Source organism: Schistocerca americana, chromosome 2, assembly GCF_021461395.2.
Source record: "Schistocerca americana isolate TAMUIC-IGC-003095 chromosome 2, iqSchAmer2.1, whole genome shotgun sequence".
Lineage (NCBI taxonomy): Eukaryota > Metazoa > Arthropoda > Insecta > Orthoptera > Acrididae > Schistocerca > Schistocerca americana.
In genome coordinates, this window is record NC_060120.1 from 575,706,248 (window position 1) to 575,731,866 (window position 25,619).

General features: G+C 38.7%; 1 protein-coding gene across 6 annotated transcripts in view; it reads right to left on the minus strand.

Moving 5' to 3' along the window:
- Window positions 1–25,619, minus strand: part of LOC124596070 (RCC1 and BTB domain-containing protein 1-like) — a 196,996-nt gene that overhangs the window by 100,959 nt on the left and 70,418 nt on the right. For all 6 annotated transcript variants that reach the window (XR_006978279.1, XR_006978280.1, XM_047135052.1 and 3 more), the window contains exon 7: window positions 10,806–10,894. Coding sequence is in view for 4 of the 6 variants with exons in the window: in XM_047135052.1 (XP_046991008.1) it covers window positions 10,806–10,894 (89 nt within the window). In the remaining 2 variants the exon portion in view is untranslated. The remainder of the gene's footprint in view (window positions 1–10,805; window positions 10,895–25,619) is intronic.

Here is a 25,619-nt window from a genome sequence, read left to right on the forward strand (position 1 = left end):
CTTTCATTGTAATGTGGGCCTGAAAACCAGCAGCACAGCCAAATACAGAGTAAAAGAGAGAAGAAAACTCAGAGCAGAGGGACACCAGTTTATGATACGGAACTTGATCTAACACTAAATTTACCTCATCGGCAAAGGAGGAACCAAAAGTGTTTAATGCATCTAACCCAAACAGGTCTGTGGTATGGGGATGATCCACAACAAGGAAGGTGAGAGGACGAACAGCAGATTTGTATGAGACAGGACCAGAGAACTGACATAGGATCAGAAACTGCTGTTTATTGTAGCTATTCAAATTCCATGAAACCTGTGTGAGGGGAGGGGAGGCCAAGTACATATACATTTGTGCATTTACTGAAGTCACTGAAGGTCTTACGTCCATTTGCATTTTTAGCGGTTTATTAAACACACACAAGTCAATGAACAATTTCTTCAGAGAGACAGTCATTGTAGGGATACGGTTTATATCCATTAGTACTACTGTGGCCACGACATGCGAATAGTAGTTGCACACAAATGCAATGTGACCTTTCTTTCAATGCTTGTTCCAAACAGCCAAACACTTGAGGCACACAGCATACTCATGTAACCAACAATGCACCTTGTGACGCTGAGTTGAAGGTTGTACTGCTGCAACAGCAGATGCAGTACCTCCCTTCATGAAGCAATTGATTGCCTGTGGCCCATCACATTTCAAAGGACTGTGCTACATTGAGCACATCTAAAAGCATGGTTTCTCACAATGAAATGCTTTTTCACAGAATTCCCTATCTGGGGTCAGACAAATAATAACATCACGCATAATATGATTAGCATAGAATTCGTGATGGGTACTAGTGACAAATTTACAAGGACGGCTCAACTCATGTAATTCTGCATCCCAGGCCTCTTAAGGTTGGATTGGGTGTTTCAAACAATGGTAAAATTCTACATGTGTTTACATGTGTTGCAATTATGTGCATTCTATCACAGTAACAGCTTGAGAGAAGCTGGCACATTTCATCAAATGATAAGCTGGTCAGCTCTTTCAAAGGTGCAAGTTGCCACAACAACTGATAAATGAATGGAAAATGCCAGGAAAGGAAGAAAACCCTACACAGGTTTGCATTGCCCACACAAGAAATCTGGAAATGTTGGCATAACCATGTATCATAGGAGTCTCAATCTTCAGCCGATTCATCATATGCAGGAAAGGGCAATGATTGTATTGACAGGAGAGTGACCTGCCGTGAACACGCAGACACCACTTGATTGAAAGTGTTGCTGAGAGTCTGCTATTGTTCCATGAAAGCTTGCTGCTGGGCAATGATAAGTTGGAGCACTTCTTCCATCTAGATGTTTGTCAGGTGACTTAGCACTGACATTAACACGCAGAGAAAGCGTAACCCTCACTCATCGCCAAGTTTGATATAACAAGAACAAATGCAATTTCTGGAACACAGTACTTTACAGAGTAAAGCGTAAAATACAATGAAGTACAGGTACTGCATAGAACTGAACACACTGACTGGAAAACAGTAACACAGGTTACAGAATAGGCCAAGTACTTGTTTCCAGTCACTTAAATAATACTGTTTCTTTGGCAGCTCGCCAGGGTGAGCCAGGGAACCGATCCATGTGGCCTCTATAAGCGGGCCTGTGAACTGCATGAATGCATGATCTCTGAAATTGCGTGCATCATGAATAAAGGTATATCACGCGCTGTGCAAGACTGGCCACACAATAAAATAGGCTGACATGGACGTTCTCACTGTGGAGAAGAGCTAGCACACTTGCTTATTCAGGGAAACCATAGAATTTCTCAAACATGAAAGCAGTCTCGATAAGGAAGAGAAAACGTTAGCGACCCACATAGATTTCACATCCGAGATCTGGGTGCACAGTTGTAAGGCATGCCGCAGAGGTCATCAGATGCTAGAACCGCCAGAGGCTGCCACTCACGGATGTGTGCGCAGCCTCTCCTCCGTCCACTCTACCAGCTGGCCAACAGCACACAGTCAGGTCCAGCCAGCCTTGCCCTCAGTTACATGTTTACATTTTGACTAGGATTATCAAACTAGTAGTGTAGCCACTCCATGGCAAGTGTCTTCTTGTAACAGGTTATTTCTTGATGTAATACAGCGTTGTGGCCATCATTGTCTGTGTGTTCTTGTGGTCAGAACAGAAAATCTTAACTAAGTGGATCTTGGGTTCCCATGCTGAAGTGAACAACCATTGCAGGTAGCAAAAGCAGAACCACGGCAGAAATGTCCAATGGAAAAGCCCTCAGACATTGGTGGGACAGGTATGTATAATTTCAGGCCATGGGCTAAACTATAGTCCACCATCAGCAATGGATGATGAAGCTTCAATGCCAGAAAAATCATGAAATAAACATTGGCCTAGGAACCTGAACAGCAGCCAACAGGCAGTATGTCAACTTTTGTCTTTTTCAAAACGTCATGAAGATGTTGAAAATTGACCTAGGACTGATTTTCACTTTTTCCCCCTATTTCCTCAATTGTGATACACCAGTCTTCAAGTACCAGGGCCTCCACTTATCTTGAAGTTCCCAGTTCTTCACAGAGAGGTGGTCTGACACCTCATTCTTTCTCATTCACAAAAAGAGGCCCCCTCAGCAGTGGGATCAACCTTTTGAAACCATCTATATGGTTATGTGGGTTATGATCCCTGGTATCACACCTTGCAGCCATTCATCCTGGTGGAACCTAGTTCGTGAGTAACTAACAAACAGAAATTGGAATTTGAGGTGATACTCAATAACATTAAAAGAGAAGAGTTTTGCTGATTGGTTGTGTTCAATTAACTGGTTTAAATATAATTTTTTATTTCTGCTTCTCTGTGACATCATATTAATCATCGCGTGCATTTTTTCCATTTGTTCTTTACATCATTCTTCTTCCACTCAGAAATTTTATGAATGTGAATTTAATTATATTGATCTCAATATAATAGAGTGAAACATTCCATGTGGGAAAAATTATATATAAAAACAAAGATGAGGTGACTTACCGAACAAAAGCGCTGGCAGGTCGATAGACACACAAACAAACACAAACATACACACAAAATTCAAGCTTTCGCAACAAACTGTTGCCTCATCAGGAAAGAGGGAAGGAGAGGGAAAGACGAAAGGAAGTGGGTTTTAAGGGAGAGGGTAAGGAGTCATTCCAATCCCGGGAGCGGAAAGACTTACCTCAGGGGGAAAAAAGGACAGGTATACACTCGCACACACACACAAATCCATCCACACATACAGACACAAGCTTGTGTGTGTGTGTGTGTGTGTGTGTGTGTGTGTGTGTGTGTGTGTGTGCGCGCGCGCGCGCGCGCGAGCGCGAGCGAGTGTATACCTGTCCTTTTTTTCCCCCCTAAGGTATGTCTTTCCGCTCCCAGGATTGGAATGACTCCTTACCACAAGCTTGTGTCTGTATGTGTGGATGGATTTGTGTGTGTGCGTGTGTGTGTGTGTGTGTGTGTGCGCAAGCGCGCGCGCGAGCGAGTGTATACCTGTCCTTTTTTCCCCCTAAGGTAAGTCTTTCCGCTCCCGGGATTGGAATGACTCCTTACCCTCTCCCTTAAAACCCACTTCCTTTCGTCTTTCCCTCTCCTTCCCTCTTTACTGATGAGGCAACAGTTTGTTGCGAAAGCTTGAATTGTGTGTGTGTATGTTTGTGTGTCTATCGACCTGCCAGCGCTTTCGTTCGGTCAGTCACCTCATCTTTGTTTTTATATATAATTACATTGATCTATTGTCGTATTCATATATCTTAAATATCAGTTAAAAAACAAGTGACAAAATAATCTATTTACACTGACTGTGCAATAATGTCAAAAATGTATTTTTTTGTTACAAGAAGCGTATTTTTTTTGTTTTTTTATGTAATCATAGTACAATCATTTAAAACATAGCCTAAATTCCTACATTGCTATGGACAAAAAACCACAGATGAAGATTCGAATGAACGAAGGGATTATAAATCAAAATCCAAGCAAAATGAGGAATGGAAATAATGACTGCAATAACATGGATAAAAAAGAATGATAAAATGAAACACATTAAACTGAAATTAATATGTAAAAATTAATTAAAATCACATGAACAAAGATTTCAAGTGGAGAAAGAATGATAGAAAGAAAAATGATAGCAAATGAAGTTAATAAGATGATTAAAATTATGTGATAAAGGAACAGAAATAGAAAATTATGTTTAAACCAATTAATTGAATAAAAATAATGATCAAAGTAATTTCGATAAAAATAAAAAAAGGCCTCACCCCATCAATTACATCACACAACCAGTCAATATGATACTACTTTTTTAATGCTATTCAGTGTCACATAAAATTCTGGTTTTTTTAATTGGCAATAACTCGCAAACAAGGGCCCACCCTGGTGAATGGCTAGAAGGCGTGATAGCTGAGATCTTAACCTAAATCACTGTTTACATGGTTTCAAAAGGTCAATCCCATCACTGGGGGGATCTCTCCCTCTCAGATTCGTTTGACAACACTAGAAATGTCTAACAGGTGTCATTCAACAGCGCATTTTTGCCATTCGTTTCCATCAAATCAGCACGGATTGCCACAGCAATGTTCCCAAACAATACTCCACTTTATCAGTAGGCTGTACTATTTTGTTTTGGGGCCATTAGCAGTATACTATTGTACTGCAGCACGGTGATTTCAGTGCATACAAGGACTGTATACATGTACCAGCAAAAGAAATAGAACATTAATTATATGACTATTTTTTCAAGGTGTTTATTAAAACTTTATCACTAGCCCTTATAGTTAAGAGACCTGTAATCAAAACCTCTTATTACTATTAGCTTAATATTAGGTTTTCTAATTTTTTTTCGTGTTATCCTGCACATTTAAACACAGGCTTTGTCTTAGGCAGAAGCACAACACTAACTGTGGCAATAAATAGTTTTGCTTTGATGGACGAAAGGAATCAACATCAATTTGAATATTTGCCCATGATAAGATTTCCTCGGAGATTAAATCAATTGTACAAACATTCATTACTAATGTGCATCTTCATGTTTCCATAGTACAATGACTGCAGCGACAAATTCAGCTTCTTCTAATATTTCAACTGTATATCCTTCAGACATCTTCAGAGTGAGTCAAAAGACTGGTGCAACAGCACTTGCTCTGTCCTTTTAATCTCACAGACAACATCACTGTCCACGGCGCTGCAGATACACAAGCACCAGGGATGTCGATAGGTGGCAAAGAACTACAATGGCCATGAATTAGATTTGTGGCTATGTAATCGATCCATAATGGAATATCTTTGTAAGTTCATTACAGAAAGCACCAGCTTCCATGACTTATCCAAGTTGAAACTGCTCTCTCTATTAATTAAATTCATTGTCAAGAGATTTCCAGTTGCATTTTTCACCACCAATTCCTAAAAGATAAAGTAGGGGGAAAAATTTGACCTCCTCATGCAGTATCATGGCCACTATTGATACAGTGCTCTGCCACAGCTGATTTATTGGGCTACAAGAGCCGGGTGTGCCTGGGGTGTTCCGTACATCTTTCATGGACTGCCGAACCATCTCTCCAGTGTAGAAAGGCCACAATCACAGGTGGTCTTACAACACCCAATAAATCTACTGTTGCAGGGCACTGTATTGATACTGGTCACTATGTTGCATAAAAATATTGAAATTTAGCATCTTCTTCATCTTTTAGGGAGTCAGTGGAGAAAGGCACAATTTAAATTCACTTGGCAACAGATTTAATTAATAGACATAGCAGCTTCAGCTTGGATAAGTCATGAAATCCGGTGCTTTCTGTAATAAAGTTACAAAGATGTTACAACAGTGCACCTCACTGTGATGTATTGATATACCAGTGTGGATCAACTGCACAGCCACAGATTTAATACATGCATATTGTACTTCTCGCTGCCGATCAACATCTTGGGCAGTTGTGTATCTGTAGTTGCATATGGAGTGACACAATGCACAAATTTAAAAGGATGCAGCAAGTGCTGGAGTGCCAGTCTTCTGGCTGACTGAAAATTGCTGAACAATATATACCTGAATATTAGAAGAAGAAGAAGCTGAATTTATGAGGCTACACACCAGAAAATTAATAGAGCAGTCACTGCACCAGGAAAACATGAAGGTGCATGTCAAATACCTCTGCACAGAGGAGATGATTTTAAATATTCAATGACTGATAACCTATGACCCTTGAGAGCAAGGTTACCAACCTCTAAGTTTTTTATTAAGGTGCTATGACCATTTTATAAAATCAACTTGCACGAGTGAGATTTTAAGAAAAGCTGGTTCTGTGAGTGTTCAGGAGTGGCTTCTATTTATACCTCAAAAATTGGACCAAGTTTCTAAACAACTTTATTGTCTGCACCTGAAGATATCTGTGGAGTTACCCTACAACTGGACAGATGGTACAACATGGGCTGGAACAGATTAGATTTCTGAGGTGGCCACACCAAGAAGGACTGCAAAATTTACTGAAGCTGTCTGACCACACTCTATGGATTAAGCAAACGAAATAAGACATGAAACTTGCCGAGTTGTTATGATGGGTCACCCACAAAGATGTAATATATCTGTGTCTGAGCGGGCTGCATTATGTAAGCTTACCGATAGCACGTACTGCAAGAGTAGTAAAGGCCCCACTAACTAACTGGCAAGGAAGACTGCTTTGCTTCTGAATGCCTCTCCCTCTCTGCCAGAAGTTCTGCAAAGACTGAAAGAAAGTGATGTGGTTCCTCTGAGACTTTATGGACTTCCAAGATCCATAAAGAAAGATATTCCTATGTGTTCAATAGTGAGTAACATTGGCTCTCAAAACTATGACTGTACCAGGCACTTGGTGTTATCATTAAGGTCTCTTGTGGGAAAATTGTGCTCACCACATAAGCAACTCTGCGGACTATGGCGAACTAAAATCACTGAAACTGAACAATTCTGATCTATTAGTCAGCTTCAATGTGGTGTCATTGTTCAGAAAGGTTCCAGTTTCCGAATACTTATCATTTATTGGCAGAAGTTTTGATAAAAAATTTCAGATTTGTTCAAACATGTTATGACAACAACATAATTTTTATTTAATAACAAATCATTTGAACAGACTGATTGTATCGCCATGAGTAGTCCCTTGTCGCCCCTTGTATCTGTGAAAGACTGTGAGGAAAAGATGCTGGAAACTTCTTTTAAAGCTCACAGTATTCTGGAGATAAGTTGACAACACATTTGTAGTATTGCCCATCGGGAACACAAATTATAAAATGTTTAAGCCACCTAAATTCCATATATAGACAAATCCATTTCACAACAGAAACTGAAAAAGGCGTGATGCTTCCATTTTTGGATGTTACTGTTCAGTGCAAAAATGATGACACTTTTGGACATGCAGTATATCCTAAACTGACACATACAGATTTATATTTACGTGCAAGTAACTGCCATCATCCTTCCCAGACGATGAATGTACTCATAACTTGGTTCACAGATTTAATTCATGCATGCTGCACTTCTTTGCTGCCGATCAATGTCTCCATTCTTGTGTATCTGTGGTTGCATGTGCAACGGCGCAGTCTGTGAGTTTCAAGGGATGGAGTGAGTGTTGGACTTACGCACTCTGAAGATAGCCAAATGATATGCAGCTGAAATATTAGAAGAATAAGCTGAATTTATGCATATGCACACCTGAAATTTAACTGAGCACTGATTATCAACTTTGAAGAATGTTTTCTTATTTTTGTCAAAGTTTTATTACTGAGAAACTATTTAAATGGGAAAAAAAAATCATACGCTGAAACAATTTGTGCTTTGGAGGACACTAACAGATTTAATGCTGGCTGATTAAAAAAGAGAATTAAGTGCAGATTATATTATTCTAAACACGTCTAACTGACAGACTACCAACTAATCAAGCAGGTTGTTGTGATGAATGCCAACGCATTTAGCAATGAAGCACCTGCTGCAGATGTTTTTGTGGACCAACCTTGTGCCTAACTGTTGATTCTTTTGTCCATCCCAAATCCCGGGGGCTCCAACAATCCAATCCAGCAATTCAAGCAACTTTACAATGATGCTTGCTTTGTCAACAAGAACATCATCAGACTGAGGTGGAAAATGTAGTACTCTAAACTACTACTACACCATAGGAGTCATGATATTGTCTAAAATGTTTCATACATGTGTGCATTCATTTTTACGTCAACCAAAACTAACAGTCCAAGACAAAAGCAAGAAATTGAGCCTATAGCATCAATCCACTTTCACAAAATTTCACTTTCCCTATAACACACAAAGGCTTTCAATGTTTCGCTAGACATCTGCTGAGCCTGCACATTTTCCTTCAAGTGTCATGTAATTCACTATAACTTGTGATTCATAAAAACCTTTTTACATTTTTTCACATTCAATGAAGCAACTAATTGTACTGCTCTACATGACACCACACACTTGTTCTTGTACCTGGGACTCTAGAAAGCAGCAGAACTAAATACTGAACTCTGTTCTTGACTCTTTACTGATTTTTCTGTCTTTGCCTTTTGTATAAGAGCTACAAAAAAAGTTCTCTGAAAAAATGCAGTAGTTAAAGGTATATTTCATTCAGAGAAACTGAAGCCATCTAACAAATTTTTATGTCTAAAGCCTAGTTTACACGACGACACTAGGTTGCAGGCAACTGCGCTAATGACCACTGCGCATACACGCCTCGTGTTTGCGCAACTTGTTGGTGAAACTAAACACTTTCGGCGTGTTCCAACTTTGGCAACACTAGTTGCACGAGTTTTGAAGTTGTGTGTGTTCGTAGAGTGTAGACAAACTGAAATACGAAGTGGGGAACGGAGAAAAATGTTCGCTTTTTGGATATCTATGCTTTACATAGGTGTTTGTGGGATTTCAGCAACGCTGATTTAAAAAAATATGCTGCCGCTGAGACCATCATGTGCGATCATAGCATAGATGGTTTGACAATATCTGAGCTGCAGGGCAAAATTTATTGAGTTAGGAGCACATTTACAACTGAATTAAGAAAAATACAAGCAGGTGTAATTCTAGCTGTGGTGATGCTCTCATCTACAAGACTAAAATCCCATCGTTCAAGTTGGCCAACTCTTTGTTAAGGAATATTGTTGAAAGGAGGGAAGGCTGTACAAATTCAATATTCATCTATTTAAAACGTCGCTGCAGTGCTCCCCATTCACACATGTTAGAATTTTGAAATATTACCACTGTACAGATCTGTCTTCAAGAGAGTAGCTTGCAAACCATTCTCTTCTTAATGCAATCTGCTTCAAATAATTATTGTTACTAATGTTAATAATTATTACTGTTACTGTTAATAATTATTGGTGTTAATGAAATAGCGTCATCATCAACTAAAACCGTATCTTATAGCATGCCGAGTGTTCTCGATTGTCATGCACGTAATATGATATATAATTCCAGTTCCGGCGACAGTGCTTCATGCATTACAGTACCTTTATTCCTTATCGCATAATTAACTCTATTTAGAAAAAACTTGAACAGTTTTGGTGACATTCTAAGATAATTAAAAGGACTTCTGGGATCTTCCATTATAAATTATTTCAGCAAGGATGCTGAGCAACTGAGCTGATGTCTTTTCTTCATTCAGTCACGAATCTAAACAAGTTTCTTATTTTTTTCCTTACGCATTGATTCCATGCAACAAACTTTAACTCCATCACATATCATGCGAAGTGCAGCTACCAGAACTTTCATTTCAGACATGACTCAGGGACTCACAAAACGACGAAACTCAAATATACACTGGTTTCGTCGTGTCTACAGTCAAACATGAAACCATTTGCTTGCAACTCATTCCACGCGACGAGTGGCACAACTCAATGTCCTCGTGTAAACTAGGCTTAAAGAAATAAAGATGCCTTTCAAATTTTGAATGTATTAGGACAATCATAATACTATCAAGTAAAATTTGTTATACTGATCTGATGTGAAAACAAATATATTATGTTCAGTGAAATGTCACAAACACAGGTATGCCACAACAGATTTATTGCACAGCTGTAATCTGTGCACACAAAATATTTGAAAACGTTGTATCTCGCGTATCATTAACAATATTTTATCTTCTATTTCAGGCAACAGTTTGAGAAATAATGAAAAGTCTGAAACTAGTCACTAACATAAATATTATTTGCAACTCTACCAGAAACTTATTAATTAATAAATTACAATGACAACAGTTCTGAAGACATCAAATGTAACAGCAAGCCCATTTCCAGAAGTTGTCACAAACATTGGTAGTGCTATTAAGAAATCAATATAGCTTAACTCAGTGTCTAAGAAATTCACTCCATAACTTTACTAGCTCATCCTCATTAATGGGCATCACACTGGACACTAACACCCTTATTTTTCAGATTATTATTCTCTTTATTGCATAATACCAATTTAAAAACAGTGTGGTATAATGGCCTGGTGAACATCTTTTGCCTGGACGCCATTTCAGCAACTTGTGTCGCTAACCTACCCCAGTAATCCTACTGGGGAAATGGGACCCAAAGTTGAAAGTGCAAGCCAAACCACAGCTTGTTTCTCGTGGATCTTCACATCACAGAGGTAAAGGCTAGGCTACAGATATACTGAAACATTCCGTGGTCTGATCAAGAGTCAATGACATGCGCTTTTGGATGTCTAACATACAAACTTTACCACTAGGCCACTGGATTGAACATAATACCAATGAAATTTTAATACAGCAACAACTCAAAATCATTAAATACGTCAATTATTATGAAGCAGATATGTAACATCCACTCACCTCGACAATAACCCCACATATACACAGTTGAATTCTGCGTCATGGCAGCAGAAATTTGTGAATAGTGCGATGCCGCAATATCAACAATCCTGTGGAAAAATTTGAGCCAATTAATCCCACAAAAACAAAATTTACAGAATATCACCTGTTACACCACAGATGTTAGCATAAACAAATGAGAAATTAAACGGTGAATATGAGTTGAGGCCTATATATCATGTTAAATACAGATGAAACAGAGTTCAACTAACTGCCAAAGCGTGGAGCTCTCTTTTAATAAAGAAATTTTATATAATCTGTTGCACTAATTTCTGACATTAGCAACTCACTGACAGTAACTGCAATTGCTCAACTAGAGTACTTAATTAAAACGACTCTCAAATATTGTGATTTAACACAACCATCTTCGCTCTATCTGACAAGGGAACCTCCCCATCGCACCCCCCTCAGATTTTGTTATAAGTTGGCACAGTGGATAGGCCTTGAAAAACTGAACACAGATCAATCGAGAAAACAAGAAGAAGTTGTGTGCAACTATGAAAAAAGTAAGCAAAATATACAAACTGAGTAGTCCATGTGGAAGATATGCAACATCATGGACGGTGTGAGCGAAGAAGCGCCGTGGTCCCATGGTTAGCGTGAGCCGCTGTAAAAGTAGAGGTCCTTGGTTCAAGTCTTCCCTGGTGTGAAAATTTTACTTTCTTTATTTTCACAAAGTTATGATCTGTCTGTTCGTTCACTGACGTCTCTGTTCACTGTAATAAGTTTAGCACCCGTGTTTTGCGACCGAACCGCAAAACCGTGCGATTGTTATTGAAGTCGCGAGCTATATTTGCTGGATTCATATTGCCCACGGAATACATCTCACGTATTTAATGCACTCTCGTCCAAAGTAGTGAACAGTCAACTGCCAGCCAGGGAGCCTCGTTAGCAGGAATACTCTCTCTTCCGTGCGCTGTAGTCGACTGGCGTCGTGTGTTTCGATGTTTGTTTAGGTGTGACGTCCCCATACTACGGCGCAGTTACCTCGAATTGGACGGATGGATGGATGGACGGACGGACGGACGGACGGATAATAATTGTCTGAAAATAAAACATTAAGCTTTTCAGTCGATGGACGACTTGAACCAAGGACCTCTCGTTCCGCAGCCACTCACGCTAACCACGGGACGACGGACAATGTCCTTGAAGTTGCCTATGTTGCAAATTGACTACTCAAGTTTGTATATTTTGCTTATTTTTTCATAGTTCCTCATAACTTCTTCCTGTTTTCTCGATTGATCTGTGTTCAGTTTTTCAAGGCCTATACACTGTGCCAACTTATAACTAAATCTGAGGGGGGTGCGATGGGGAGGTTCCCTTCCGAGTACAAAACTTTGTAGTGATGGGTGCAATCCATGTGCGAGGGCCAGTCATAGTAGTGTTTCCCATTTTATCCCCCCTTCATTAAGTTGGTGATGTGACATTTGGTGCACTTTTGTGTACCATTTTCTACAGCCCAGTCCAGTAATAGTGTCCTACATCAATAGATGGCACCACTGTGTAAGTTTAGAAACCTGCCATCACCAACATACGTACATGAGGAGCATTCTGTGACTGAATTCTTGACTGCATAAGGTAAGACATCCTATAACATTCGTGAAAGACAGAGGAAGATGTATGGAGATGCTATGATGGATGTCAGCACCATTAGATGTTGAGTTTGTTGCTGTAATGAGGATGAAGTGCAGTAATAGTTGGCAGATGAAACACAGAGTGGCTGGCCAGTAACTATAGTGACTTCACACAACATCCAGTGTGTCTCCCAAATCATCCATTATGACTGCTGGGTAACAACAGATAGGCAGTGTGGTGGCAATAATTTAAAAACTGTGCTACTGCAAGATCTGAGCATGCTGGGAATCAAAAATGTTGACTGACCAGAATAAAGAGGCAAGGAAAACAATTGCATCCACCCTGTAGCAGCACTTCAATTCGGCTCACTCAAAGCACCTCATCAGGAGCATCACTTTGAAGATGTGAGATGATATTGGTGTAGGTTCCAAGGAATAGAAAACACATGCAAAGCAGTTATAGCATAACTATCATAACAGAAATGCTAATATATCACTGTAGAAAATTCTGGAAGGAAAATTAATATAGTATATAGAAGAATTATAGCACTCAAAAAGATAAAAAACAGGTTTATGCAGACAAGAAACAATGTTGTTACACAGAATGAAAGAACACATTGAAAGGCTGTGCAGAGGAAAAAATTGCAAAAGTGTTTAAATCTGCATAGAAGCACAAAGTACACACTTGAAAATGGGTAGGGGGAGGAGGGAATATGGGAGGGGCATGAGGAATTTGGCAGTTTCATTGTGAAACAAAACACATACACAATATGACACAATTCAGAGGTTTCAGAGATTAAAACTGGTTTGTACGAAGTTGTTGTCTTTAAGGTGTCCTAGACCTTGATTAGAATCTCCACACACTGATAATGGCATGGCCTTCAGATATAACTTACAGACAAAATAAATAAAAATCAGACAGTAGGAAAATATAATAATAATAATAATAATAATAATAATAATAATACCTTGACAGGTAAACTGGACAAAAACATGCTATAAATCTGCTCAAATATGGGAAATATAAAATGGCTGGCTTTTAGAGTCAGCCAAAATACCAAATACTTAAGTATGTGTTCCTTCCAAAGATTTCAGATAAGAGTTGGTAGTCTGACCAACTTTGATAATACACTTGTTAGGTAAAACAGAGCGCACATCACTAGCCAAGCAATGGGCTGTTCTTTCATTAGAAAATGTGGTGCAGTCTTTTAATTTTGTACTCATCAACTAGCCAGGGACTAAAAGCACTCCAAACCAGTGGTTCCTGTTTCTGGATAAAGAATAAGTGAGCCAGACTGCCACATTTGGAGGCAAGTTATGAGCATCTCACCTCACTCCCATGGCCAGGAGGAGTTACACAAGCACCAGGGTAAGTGATTCTGACCACAACTTCTTAGCCTCACTTCCTACTATTCTTCCTCGATATGGCACGACATTGTGCTCCAACAAGGACACTGAATGTAGTGGAGAATCACAATGTGTGAGTCCCCTTGTTGCTATGCCTTCCAGTTCATTGCCCCGAATTCACCTTCTTCACTTGAGAGATTAGGGAGATGAGGATGTCTTGTGCATAAATGAATGATTTCTCTGCTGGGCACATGCACTTACAAGAATTCGAGCAGATAAGAAATTTCTTATCCCAAATCTATCTCAATTGCTCTTGAGCATTCAAGACTGCATGTCCATCTGCTTCTTAATGAAGCACTTGTTTTGTAATCTGATTCTGAGGACAGAATCAGGACATACCAAACAGCATCCAAGATTGTTCCCCCACTTACACTCATCAGTACATATTGGAATCAAATTATGGCACAGACATAAGATGTTATAAAATTAATTATCTGACATACTCTTCCTAGTGCAATATAGTATGTCTAAATAATTCTGGGACTCCTTAGCACCCATGGCGGTTGACGATACTATCCTGTAAGGACAGTAACTTTTGCCACTTTATACGCCATAAGCTCTAGCTTTCCATGCAATTCAATTTGCTTTGTACCTTGTAGTTAGGTTTCAAAATCTATCAGCATGCCAATAACTTCATATTACACAAGAATCTATACATTTAATGCACTAAGTGCTGTTGCCACTCTATGAACCATTGTTACTCATAAGACACTGCTCAGTCTGGCAGTTGGGGTTGGTTCTGTGTTGATACCAGCAGTCAGCCTAATACCCAGATGGTGGATGGTGGTGATGATCCTTACCTTGTTGATACATCAGTCATCTGTTCTCAACCCACAATGACATAGAAAATCTATAAAATGTGAACTAAACACTATGTTTGTTCCCCATGACTTTTGGCTAAGGAATTCCTCCCAATGGTCTCCCATACTCTGGTAAACTTCATGGTAATATTAATGGTACCCAGGAACACAAGTCACAATTTCATATTGCTCTCCTCAATAATTGGCAACTTTTAACCTTGCTGCCAAAAATGATGCAAAGTTCTCTGCAATTACTTGATTTTTGAACCTGCCATATTCATAATATAATCCACCCATTCCTTCAAATTTCACACAGTTCAATCACAGTCAGCTGACTGTATAGCACACAATATTGAACACCCACTTCAGTGGTTTCTTTTCAAGCACTGCTAGGTTTATCTAGACTGTGAAGTGGCCACTGGAGTAAGACCAAACTTCCCACTAACCAGCATCAGCAAAGATGGCAGGGCATATTGAGAAATAAGTTGTGGGAAACATCTCTGCAGCAGTACTGAAATACTTGCTTTGCCCCCTGTTCATGTTGTTGTGACTGCAAGTATCACAATAGTTCAGTCCCGGTGCATATTGTGATGGAGTCCCACAACATGTCGCACACATGAAAACAAGTACAAAAGGTGAGAAAGATGTGAGAAATATATGATGACATTATTGAGAGCCTCTATGTCTACAGTTTCCTTAGATGGTATGTACAGTGAATGTATGGTCACTCTACAAGGCACCTGTGCTATAGCTACAACTATATTAGCAAGTTCACAGTGAGAGTGGCAGGCAAGGAGTGGTATGCAAGAACAAGGCTTCATCATTTGTGGCCCTCTCCGTCATCCTTTCCGTGCAAGCTGTAACCACTCTGCACAGGGTGTTACACACTTTTAGATGAATCTCTCTCAAGCCCAAGAACAGAATTTCCCGAGGTAAGTCTTTATCCTTCCATAAGAATCTTCTGAACTCACTCATGTTCCATTGTAGGGTGGGAGCCATTTTAATGATGATAGCTCTCCATCTACCCCTTTTCCTTCCCATTAAACTACAGAAGTTGCAATGAATAGTTGTCCAGTTTTGTGGCAAACATTTTCTCTTGTGCACGCGCAAGGTTCCATATGGTCGAGAGCAACATTCCGATCAGACAAATTCTGCACATCTTATGGCTTGGCGCATATTTCTTTGGTCTTGTTATGAGTGTATGGACTTGATGGGTTTTTTAATAGTGACTGCACTTACTACTCTGTCCTGTGTTGCTTTTGTGGATGTTGTGATGATACGCAGTACAGGGTAAACTATTCAGCTACTTGTATACTCACAAGTACATGTATTTGTACTACTTCATATTGTCAAATTCATGTTGCTGCATTTATCTTCACAACTCTTTTTGTAGTGATTCGAAAATTTCTGTGTAAATTCTAGAACCACTCAGCCTTCTACCATCTCGAATAAACAGTATTCTGGATTGAGTATGGGATGGTGGAATCCTACCTACTGCGCATCACATTTGTGTGTGTAGGTTTAAAATCAGTTGCAGGAAGAAAGTAGATGTGGCGGTTGGATGGCACTGACAAGTAACTGTCAGGCAATCGACAGATGTTTTAGTGAGCGTATAAGGAAGAACTATGGAGTTAATGCGCAGCTCTGTGCTCATTGTGTCATTGACTATTGTTATTAAAACAATAACAGTTGAGAAAGTACTCTTGCAGATTCTTGATGCAACCTCGTTAGAGGCAAGACTCATTTTGTGGTTCATGCTAAGAAAGGTCATGGTATTCAAGCCAACTTTCTTTTAACTGTAACTCAATTCGTTTCTAATGTCTGATTGTACAAGAGACTTGCAGGAAGTTACATATTCATGTGGAAAGTAAGAATTTTACTGTGTACGGAGGACAAATACATTGTTAATTGACGAAAAGTAAAGTCTGTATGTCTACTTATGAAATAAGTAGAAAGAGTCTAAAAATTCCTTTGCCTAGCGTCATTCGATGGAGAAGTCAAGAGAGTTTCCAGCAGCTGGCTATCCAGTAAAAAGGAGCAGCTGCAAATTCCAAGTAAGTTGTCTCCTACAGAAGTGAAAGGTGGTTTGGGGGAATAAGCCGATATAACCCAGATTCACACTCAAACTTTAAGTCATCAGAACGTTAAGAGTTTCTCCAGGGCTGAAGCAAAAGTCACAATAAATAATAGAGGCTGTTCCTTATGATTATACTTTCCCTCTGTATAAGATATTAACTTCATTGCTTTCAGTTCATGCGTATTGTCTTCAAAGACAACTCTGCAGTGTGTACTACACACTGGATAGTTAACTAAGCAATTTACACAAGTTCAGAGCATGGCATTCTGAGATAGTGTGCAGCAATTACAAAATCTCCACAAAACCATTATAATCCGAAGTGGTGTAGCCACACTTTTGGCACCTGAAACAATGCACTTGCTTCAAAATGAATGCTGCAGCCATTAAGTGGATAAAGCAAGCCTTTAGATATTCAAGAACAACCAGCATGTAAAATGTAACAATTTTCATTATGTTTTGGGAAACACACACTATTTCTGTTTCCTAATATTTCTATAAGTTTGCTACAATTTCTATAAGGTTTCTGTACGTGACAACATGCTAGCTGAAGTTGAATATGTTAACTAAGCCGTAACTGGGTACTGACAATCATTTTCCTTTTCAACAGGTTGTTGCCTTAATGGAAACACAAGTTTCTTCAAGCAATGTCTCTTTATGTAACTTCTTTATTGATTGTAATACCCCAGTGAAGCCTTCCAGTCCATTTCTACGTAGAAGGAGGACACTATTTCAAATGTTATTGCCTTGCATTTTATTAGAATCAATATATTTTATATGTGATCTGTGGTCTGTTCCTATTCTTCTTTTATTTTCCTCAGGAAAACAAGTCGTATGGTTGGCTCAAATGGATGAATATGCTGACTGATGATTCAACTGAACCACTGGGAATGTTACTGCTTGCAATTGTACACTCCATAAATTTCTCATGAGCAGCTGGGAAAAATAAAGACTGATCGACACAAAGCTCAGTTTCTCTGAGCAAGTCTAATACTACTTGAGTGGAGCAGTTCTGCCACACACAACATTCCTTCACCATGCTCACCACCAATAAGTGAAGCACGCCTAGGACTTACAGCTGGTGCACTCGTGACATTGACTAGCTCCCACATAATCTGTGAGTGCTCCAGATCCATCTCCAGCTGAAACTGAGGTCACTGATGTGAATACAATTTACAGGCCTGAGTCACTACGTGAAATGACACTGACATAGCAAGCACTATCCTCACCCCTCCCCCTCGTTCAGCACTGAAAGCATTCAAGGAGGAATTCTTACCTACAATTAGGTAGCAGAGAGAAAAACTAAGTGAAATGTGGATATATTAGTGTCATCTATCCTCAAGAAAAAGCACTTCACAACATAGCACAGAATCCAATTTTTCTGAAGCAAGTAAATGAGATTCAGAGAAAGAGATTAATCTGCAGTATTTGTAAACACCAAGGAGCTACAATAAAAAAATAAACCTAAAAGATAGGTATGACAGTACTATAAGAAGGGTAGATTGCTACTCACTTTTAGAGGAGATACTGAGTCACAGACAGGCACAACAAAAACCCTACTATACATTTAGGCTTTTGGCCAAAACACTTTCTTCTAAAGTAGAAAGCACAGACACATTCACACAAGTACCACTCACACACTCACATGACCTCTGTCTCTGACTGCTGAGGCTCTGTGGTCATAGACATAGTCATGTGTGTGAATTTGTATGTGCTTTCTACTTTAGAAGAAGGGGTTTTGGCAAGAGCTTAAATGTATAGCAGGCATCTTGTGGTGTTGCAGTTCTTCTTATGTCCGTGCTTGCTATGAAAATCGGATGAGGAATTCCACCTTATGCAGGCCACCTTTTCAATTTCATTTTACCCAGACATGTTTCAGCACTTTTGCAATATCTTCAGTGGGTTATTTTATTTTCTTACTGTAAAACTGTTGTTACATATTAACATTTAGAGAAACTTTTGGTACAAAATATTTACAATTGTGAATGAATAATTGTTGTAAAATATTATACATCATTTGTTTACAGTTCGCAGCTGAGATATGTATTAATGACCTGACGCACTGTATGTTGTTATTACATTATGTTTAAAGTTCTAGTTATAGCTTAATTGGCAAAAGAGTGATGTATGCATTATATTACCTACCTTACATAAAACTGTTGGGTATTTAAATTGGTAGCTAGTCTGCTACACAATCTGCAACTTGTCACCTACAAACAGCAAAACATAATTTTTATTTCTCCATTTGTTATGCATTTACGAACGGAAGTGAGTATATATCACATTTTTTTGAGTGTAACTTACGACTTTGATGTTTTAGCATTTTCTCATATGTTTTGACGAGGTGAATATGCTGATTTCTGTGACTTATGGTCATTTGACAGATCACTTTCTACAAATTTTCAAACATGAGGAGAGTTTTCACCACCATTACACGTTGTTGTAGAATTTTTTTTCCTTCATGAGTAGTTTTTGGTGTGGGTGTTATTTGTATAGTTCTTCAATTGCAAATAGAGGGCTTTATTGCGCGGTGATGTGTGCTCATTTAATACTTTCTTTCCTTGGGATATTGATTTTTGGATGTGATAATTTTCTTCTATAGTTAATTTTTGGTACAAGCTGCTACTAGTTTTAAGGATCTGTAAGTCAGTTTCAATGTTGTTGGTGTTATTGTGTGGTACCAGGTGATCTGTGAGCTATTGCTTTTCAGTGCTCTGAGATGTTCTTATATCTGGTTCTGAACTCCTGCATGTTTGACACACATACAGACTGACAGCAGTTGCAAGTAAGTTGGAATATACTGGACTGGCTGTATTTGTCAGTCTTGGTGGCATTTCTTCCACATCTGCTTTGTATTGGGTTGTTGGCTCTGTATGCTTTGTTGAGTCCCTGTTTCTTTAGTATTTTACCCATCCTGTGTGTGACTTTGTTGTTGTAAGTCATTATGTGCCATTTGTTGCTTACTGTCTGCTGATTTGGTGTGTGTGTGTGTGTGTGTGTGTGTGTGTGTGTGCGTGTGTGTGTGTGTGTCATTTGTTGTTTACTGTCTGCTGATTTGGTGTGTGTGTGTGCGTGTGTGTGTGTGTGTGTGTGTGTGTGTGTGTGTGTGTGTGTGTGTTTCATGGTTGTGTGTTGCTTGTTTTTGTATTTTGTGGTTTATTTTATCTACTCTCTTTGCATCATATCCATTCTCCTGTGCAGTCTGTTTTATTGTGTTCAGCTCTTGTGTGTAATCATGTTTGTTTATGGGTGTTTTGCTCATTCTGTGTAGTAAATATCTGAAGTTGGCCGCTTTGTGAGTTATGGGGTGATTAGATTGGTTACGAATAATGGTGCTGGTGATTGTGGTTTCCTGTAGATTGTGAATTCATTTTGTTGTTTATCTTGTGTATGGTGAGATCTAAGAAATTAAGTTTTCCATCCGTTTGTGTTTCAATGGTGAACTGTGTTTATGGATGGATGGAGTTTATGTTGTCATGAAGTTCCTTTCTGCGAGGCTGTGGTTCATCTATGAAGCAAATTATATCATCTACAAATCTGTACCGATATATCATTTTGTACTGTTTTGGTATTACTATTTTGTCAAAAATTTGTTTTTCTATCTGACTGAGGAAAATGTCAGCTAGGAGGCCACTGATTTGGGATCTAATGGGTAGTCCATCTTGTTGAGAGTAAAATTTGTTGTTGAATATGAAGTAGTTTTGCTTTGGGATGAGCCTGAGTATGGCTGATATTTCTTGTACGCTTGTTGTGGGTATGTTTCCTTGTAGTTGGAGGTTTCTTTCTATGATGTTGATGGTTTCTTCTATTGGGATGTGTGTGTACATGGAAATTTTGTCAAGTGAAATTAATGTTGCTGTGTTTGGTATGTTTTCATTTCATATTTTTTCCTATTACATCACTTGAGTTTTTTAAACTTCTGTTAGCAGTGTATTTGTATACTGTCTGTAGCAGAGTGTGTATGTATTTGGCTAAGTAGTATGTGGGTACTTTGGTGAAGTTTATCAATGGACGTGAAGGTATTCCAGGTTTGTGAACTTTAGGCAATGATTTTTGGGTCGGGGCTTTGGGATTTTTCTCTGTCATTCTTTTAATCCGCGTTTCTGTAAAAATTGTTTCTATGTTTTTCAGAGTTTTCTGTGTTACTTTGGTATCAGTTTGTTGGATCACTTCTTAATTCTGTGGTGGTGTTGCTTTGGATGAATTCTAATGTTTTGTCTATGTATTCCTGTTTATGACTACAATTGAATTATCCTTGTCAGATTTTGCGATAATGGCTTTTTCTTGTGTTTATTTGTTCTGTAGTTTTCTGTAGGTTTGTTCTTCAGCAGTCCTTGTGTTTTCTTTTATGGTGATTTTGTTCTCTTTTATTATGTTTCATATTTCCTTTGCAACTAGTTCTCTTCTTAGATTTGCACTGAATTCAGGTGTGTTTAGTTTTTCTTGTTGGTTTATGGTGTGTTCCATTTCTGTTATGATATTTTCTACTGTCCTGTGTGACACCATTGTGTTTATGTTATGCTTGGGACCCTTTTAGATTAACCAGTCTTTTGTGAAAGGTGTGTTATTACATTTGGGATGAGATTGGTAGGTGTTTGTGGGTTTACCATTTTAGTGAGTTTTTTTTGTTGGATTGTATGTTTTCTGTCTATTATTGTGTCTGTGTATGTTCTAACCCTGTACATTAATTCATCAAAAATGGTGGATACTTTATGTGGCTTCTAGTTCTATATATATTCAGTTCTCTATATATTCAGAGCCTGATTTTTTGAATACAAAGACTGGATATCTTGCTTTATCCACACAATTTGAGCCTTACATTTCGCCTGTTGTTCTGTAGATGACATGTTGTTTACAGTTATGATTAGATTGTTGGGTACTATTTTATAAGCCAAACACAGCTTGTTGAATTTTATTTTGAGTATGGTTTTTTGAATTTTGATGATTATAATCTGGAATTTGTTAAAGAGCTGTGAAGGGTATGCCTGGCTTGGCATAGAAATAATCATCTTGTGGTGTTACAGTAAGAAAAAAATAATGCCCCTGAAGATAGCACAGAAAGTGCTGGAACATGTCTGGGTAAAATAAAACTGAAAAGCTGTCTTCCATAAAGCGAAATTCCTCATCCTATTTTCATAGCAAGCATGGACATAAGAACTGCAACACCACAAGATTCCTTCAATACATTCAAGCTCTTGCCCTCTTCTAAAGTAGAAAGCACGTACACATTTACACATATGACTACGTCTCTGGCTGCTGAGCCTCAGCAGTCAGAGACAGAGGTCATGTGAGTGTGTGAATGGTACTTCTGTGAATGAGTCTGTGGCTTTCTACTTTAGAAGAAGGCATTTTGGCCAAAAGCCTAAATGTATAGTAGGGTTTTTGTTGTGCCTTTCTGTGACTCAGTGTCTCCTCTATAAGGTGAGTAGCAATCTGTCCTTTTCATAGTATGGTCTAATTCCATTGTGGATTTTCCATTGTTTGATATTGTTTTTGTAACTCATTTTATGGCCTTCATTGGACCACTCTAGCCAACTTTATACAAAGAATTTTTCAGTTTCCTGTCAGCCTAGTGCTTCTTCATTCTCCCAGATCTCATCCTTCTTTCTTCATTGGAAATCACCCTTCCTTTTGTCTGTTTGTTGATTCTCATTTGCAGTCTGGTTTGTTTATCTGTGAGTTTCCTGATTTTGTCAGTTTTGTTTCTTAGGTCTTCGAATGTAATCTGTAGCTCATCCATATCTTCTTTGATTTCTGCAATCCACTTAATGTTGCACTTACTATTCCACAATTTTTCTATTATTCTCCTGATGATCCTGTTCTCTGATGTTCTGATTATATGTCCAAAAAATGAAAAGCGTTTCTTCCTGATTGTACTCATTACCGGGTGTATTTCCTTGTAGACTGTTTCATTTGTAGCTACTCTCCAGTGTCCATCTTTCTGGCATGATTTGTTGATGAACATTCTGATGATTCTTTTCTCTATTTTGAGTATTTTGCCTATTTGTGCAGTGTTAGTTGTTTTGAAGATGGTTTCACTTGTGTACGTTACGTCTGGTTGAGTGGCTGTTTCGTAGTGTTTTAATTTTGTTGCTATTGACAGGCTCTTTTTGTTTTATATGTTCTTGATGATATATTGTGGTCTAGTCAATTTGTTTATTCTGTTATGCCACGTTGGTTTTTCATTGAGGTTATATGTTATGATTTCTCCCAGATATTTAAATTTATCTACAATTTTGATTTCTTGGTTTCCTATGGCAATTTTGTTTATGAGTGGTGAGTCAGTTAACATGATGACTGTTTTTTCAAAGGATATTCCAAGCCCAATTTTCTGTGCTATTACCTGTAGTGAGATAACTTGTTTGGTTTCCTGAATACTGTTGGACAAGAGAGCAAGGCCATCAGCAAATCCTAGACAACTTAAACTTATGTTGTCTTTGGGGTCTTCCAATTTGGATGCTCTTTGGGTTAGTCTTGTACCTTTCCCTCATTACGTATTCTAAAGCACAGTTGAGCAGCAGGGGTGCCAAGCAATCTCCTTGTCTTAAATCTGTTTTTATGGTGAATGACTCAGAGAGTTCCCCCCCGAACTTGACTTTTGATACAGTGTTGGTTAAGGTGAGTTCTATCACTTTGATTAATTTTGTATGGAGCCCAAAATTTCTTAATATTTTTAACATTGGAGGTCTATGGATGCAGTCATATGCTTTTTTGAAGTCCACGAAGGTTATTACAAGAGGTTTATTTCATTTCTTGTAATATGCTATGGCTAATTTTAAAGTGATGATCTGTTCTGCACAGCTTCTCCAAGGTCTGAAGCCTCCTTAGTATTCACCTAATTCTTCCTCTAGTTGCTCTTTGATCCTCTTGTATAGGATTCTGAGAAAATCTTGTATGTGCAGTCTAAGAGAGAGACACCTCTGTAATTATCTGGGTTGTTTTTACCTCCTTTTCTGTGGATTGGGTGGATTATGGCTGTGGTCCAATGTTCGGGAAACTTTTCTGTTATCCAGATTTTTGTTAAGGCTATGTGTAAGGATATTCGAACTGTATCACTGGCATACTTCAACATTTCTGCAAAAAACTTGGTCTTCTCCACATGCCTTATAATTTTTCATCTCTCTAAGTGCCATTTCCACCTCTTTGATTGTTGGAGGATTTATGAGGCCAGGTAGAGTCTTGATAGGTGTGTCTGTAGTAATTGCTAAAAGTTCCTGGGGTTCTTCACAGTTGAAAAGTTTACTAAATGCTTTTGCCATGATTTCACCATTTTCCATGTCGTCATGTGCCATTTTTCCATCTTCCCTTTTCAGCATTAACATGGGAGGGGCAAATTTTTGTAATTGTCTTCCAAACATTTTATAAAGTTTCTGGAATTCGTTTTGTGGCAGTTTTCTTCTATTGAGTTGATTAGATATTTCTGTGATTGTATCTTGGTTTGCTTGATAATCTGTGTGAACTTTTTCCTTATATTTTTGAGGTTGGCTGCATTTTCTTCTGTTTTGTCTGTTTGAAATTTTAACCGTGCATTACGTCTTTCTTCATGAACTTTGTCACATTCTGATTTCCACCAGACATGTCTTTTAGGTGGGTTCAATGGGGCTAAATTTTCTGCTTGTTGCCCGAAAATTTGAACCAGTTCTTCTAAATTATCTGTCAGTTTTATGTTTTGCGTGACTTCTCTATATTTATCATTTCTAATTATTTGGTAGGGATCGAAGTTCCTCTTTCGTTTATTGCAATTTGGTTTCTTTTTAGTGGTGTGAACTTAATTTTGATTTTGACAATGTAATGATCTGAACCTGTATCTACCCCTCTTAACACTTTAACATTGTAGATTTCTCTGTGGAAGAATTTGTCCATAAATACATGACCCAGCTGCCATTCTCCTTTTCTCCAATCTGGATGTTTCCAAGTTTTACATTTGTTTGATCTTGTTTTTACAATAAGTAGTAGTTTTTTACAAAAAAAATAAACAAACAGCATTGGTCTAAACAGCACTTTTGTGTTACTCCCTTTTAATTTGTATCCTGAACAAGCAAAAAATATAGAATTCCCCCATGATAGAGAATAGTTTAATCATAAAATACTCAGACAGGCAATAATGCCACGACATACACTGACGAGCCAAAGAAATTGGTACACAAGCCTAATACAGTGTAGGGACCCCGCAAGCACACAGAAGTGCCGCAATACAATGTGGCATGGACTCAACTGATATGTGAATTAGTGCTGGAGAAAACTGAGACCATGAATCCTGCAGGGCTGTCCATGAGGCCGTGACAGGACAAGGGGCTGCTGATCTCTTCTGAACAGCACATTGCAAGGCATCCCAGATATGCTGAATAATGTTCATGTCTGGGGAGGTTGGTGGCCAGCATAAGTGTTTAAACTCAGAAGAGCGTTCCTGGAGCCACTCTATAGCAATTCTGCACATGTGCAGTGCCACATTGTCCTGCTGGAATTGCTCAAGTCCATCAGAATGCTCAATGGACATAAATGCATGCAGGCGATCAAACAAGATGCTTATATATGCGTCACCTGTCAGAGTCATATCTAGAAGTATCAGGGGTCCCATATAACTCCAACTGCACACACCTCGCATCATTACAGAGCCTCCACCCTTTATCAGACCTACACTGACATGCAGGGTCCATGGATTGATGAGGTTGTCTCCATACCCACACACATTCATCCGCTTGATACAATCTGAAACGAGACTCATCTGACAAGGCAACATGTTTCCATGTCATCAACAGTCCAGCATCGGTGTTGATGGGCCCAGGCGAGGTGTAAAGCTTTGTGTCGTGCAGTCATCAAAGGTACACGAGTGGGCCTTCGGCTCCGAAAGCCCAGATCAATGAAATTTCATTGAATGGTCGCATGCTGAAACTTGTTGATGGCCCAGCATTGAAATCTG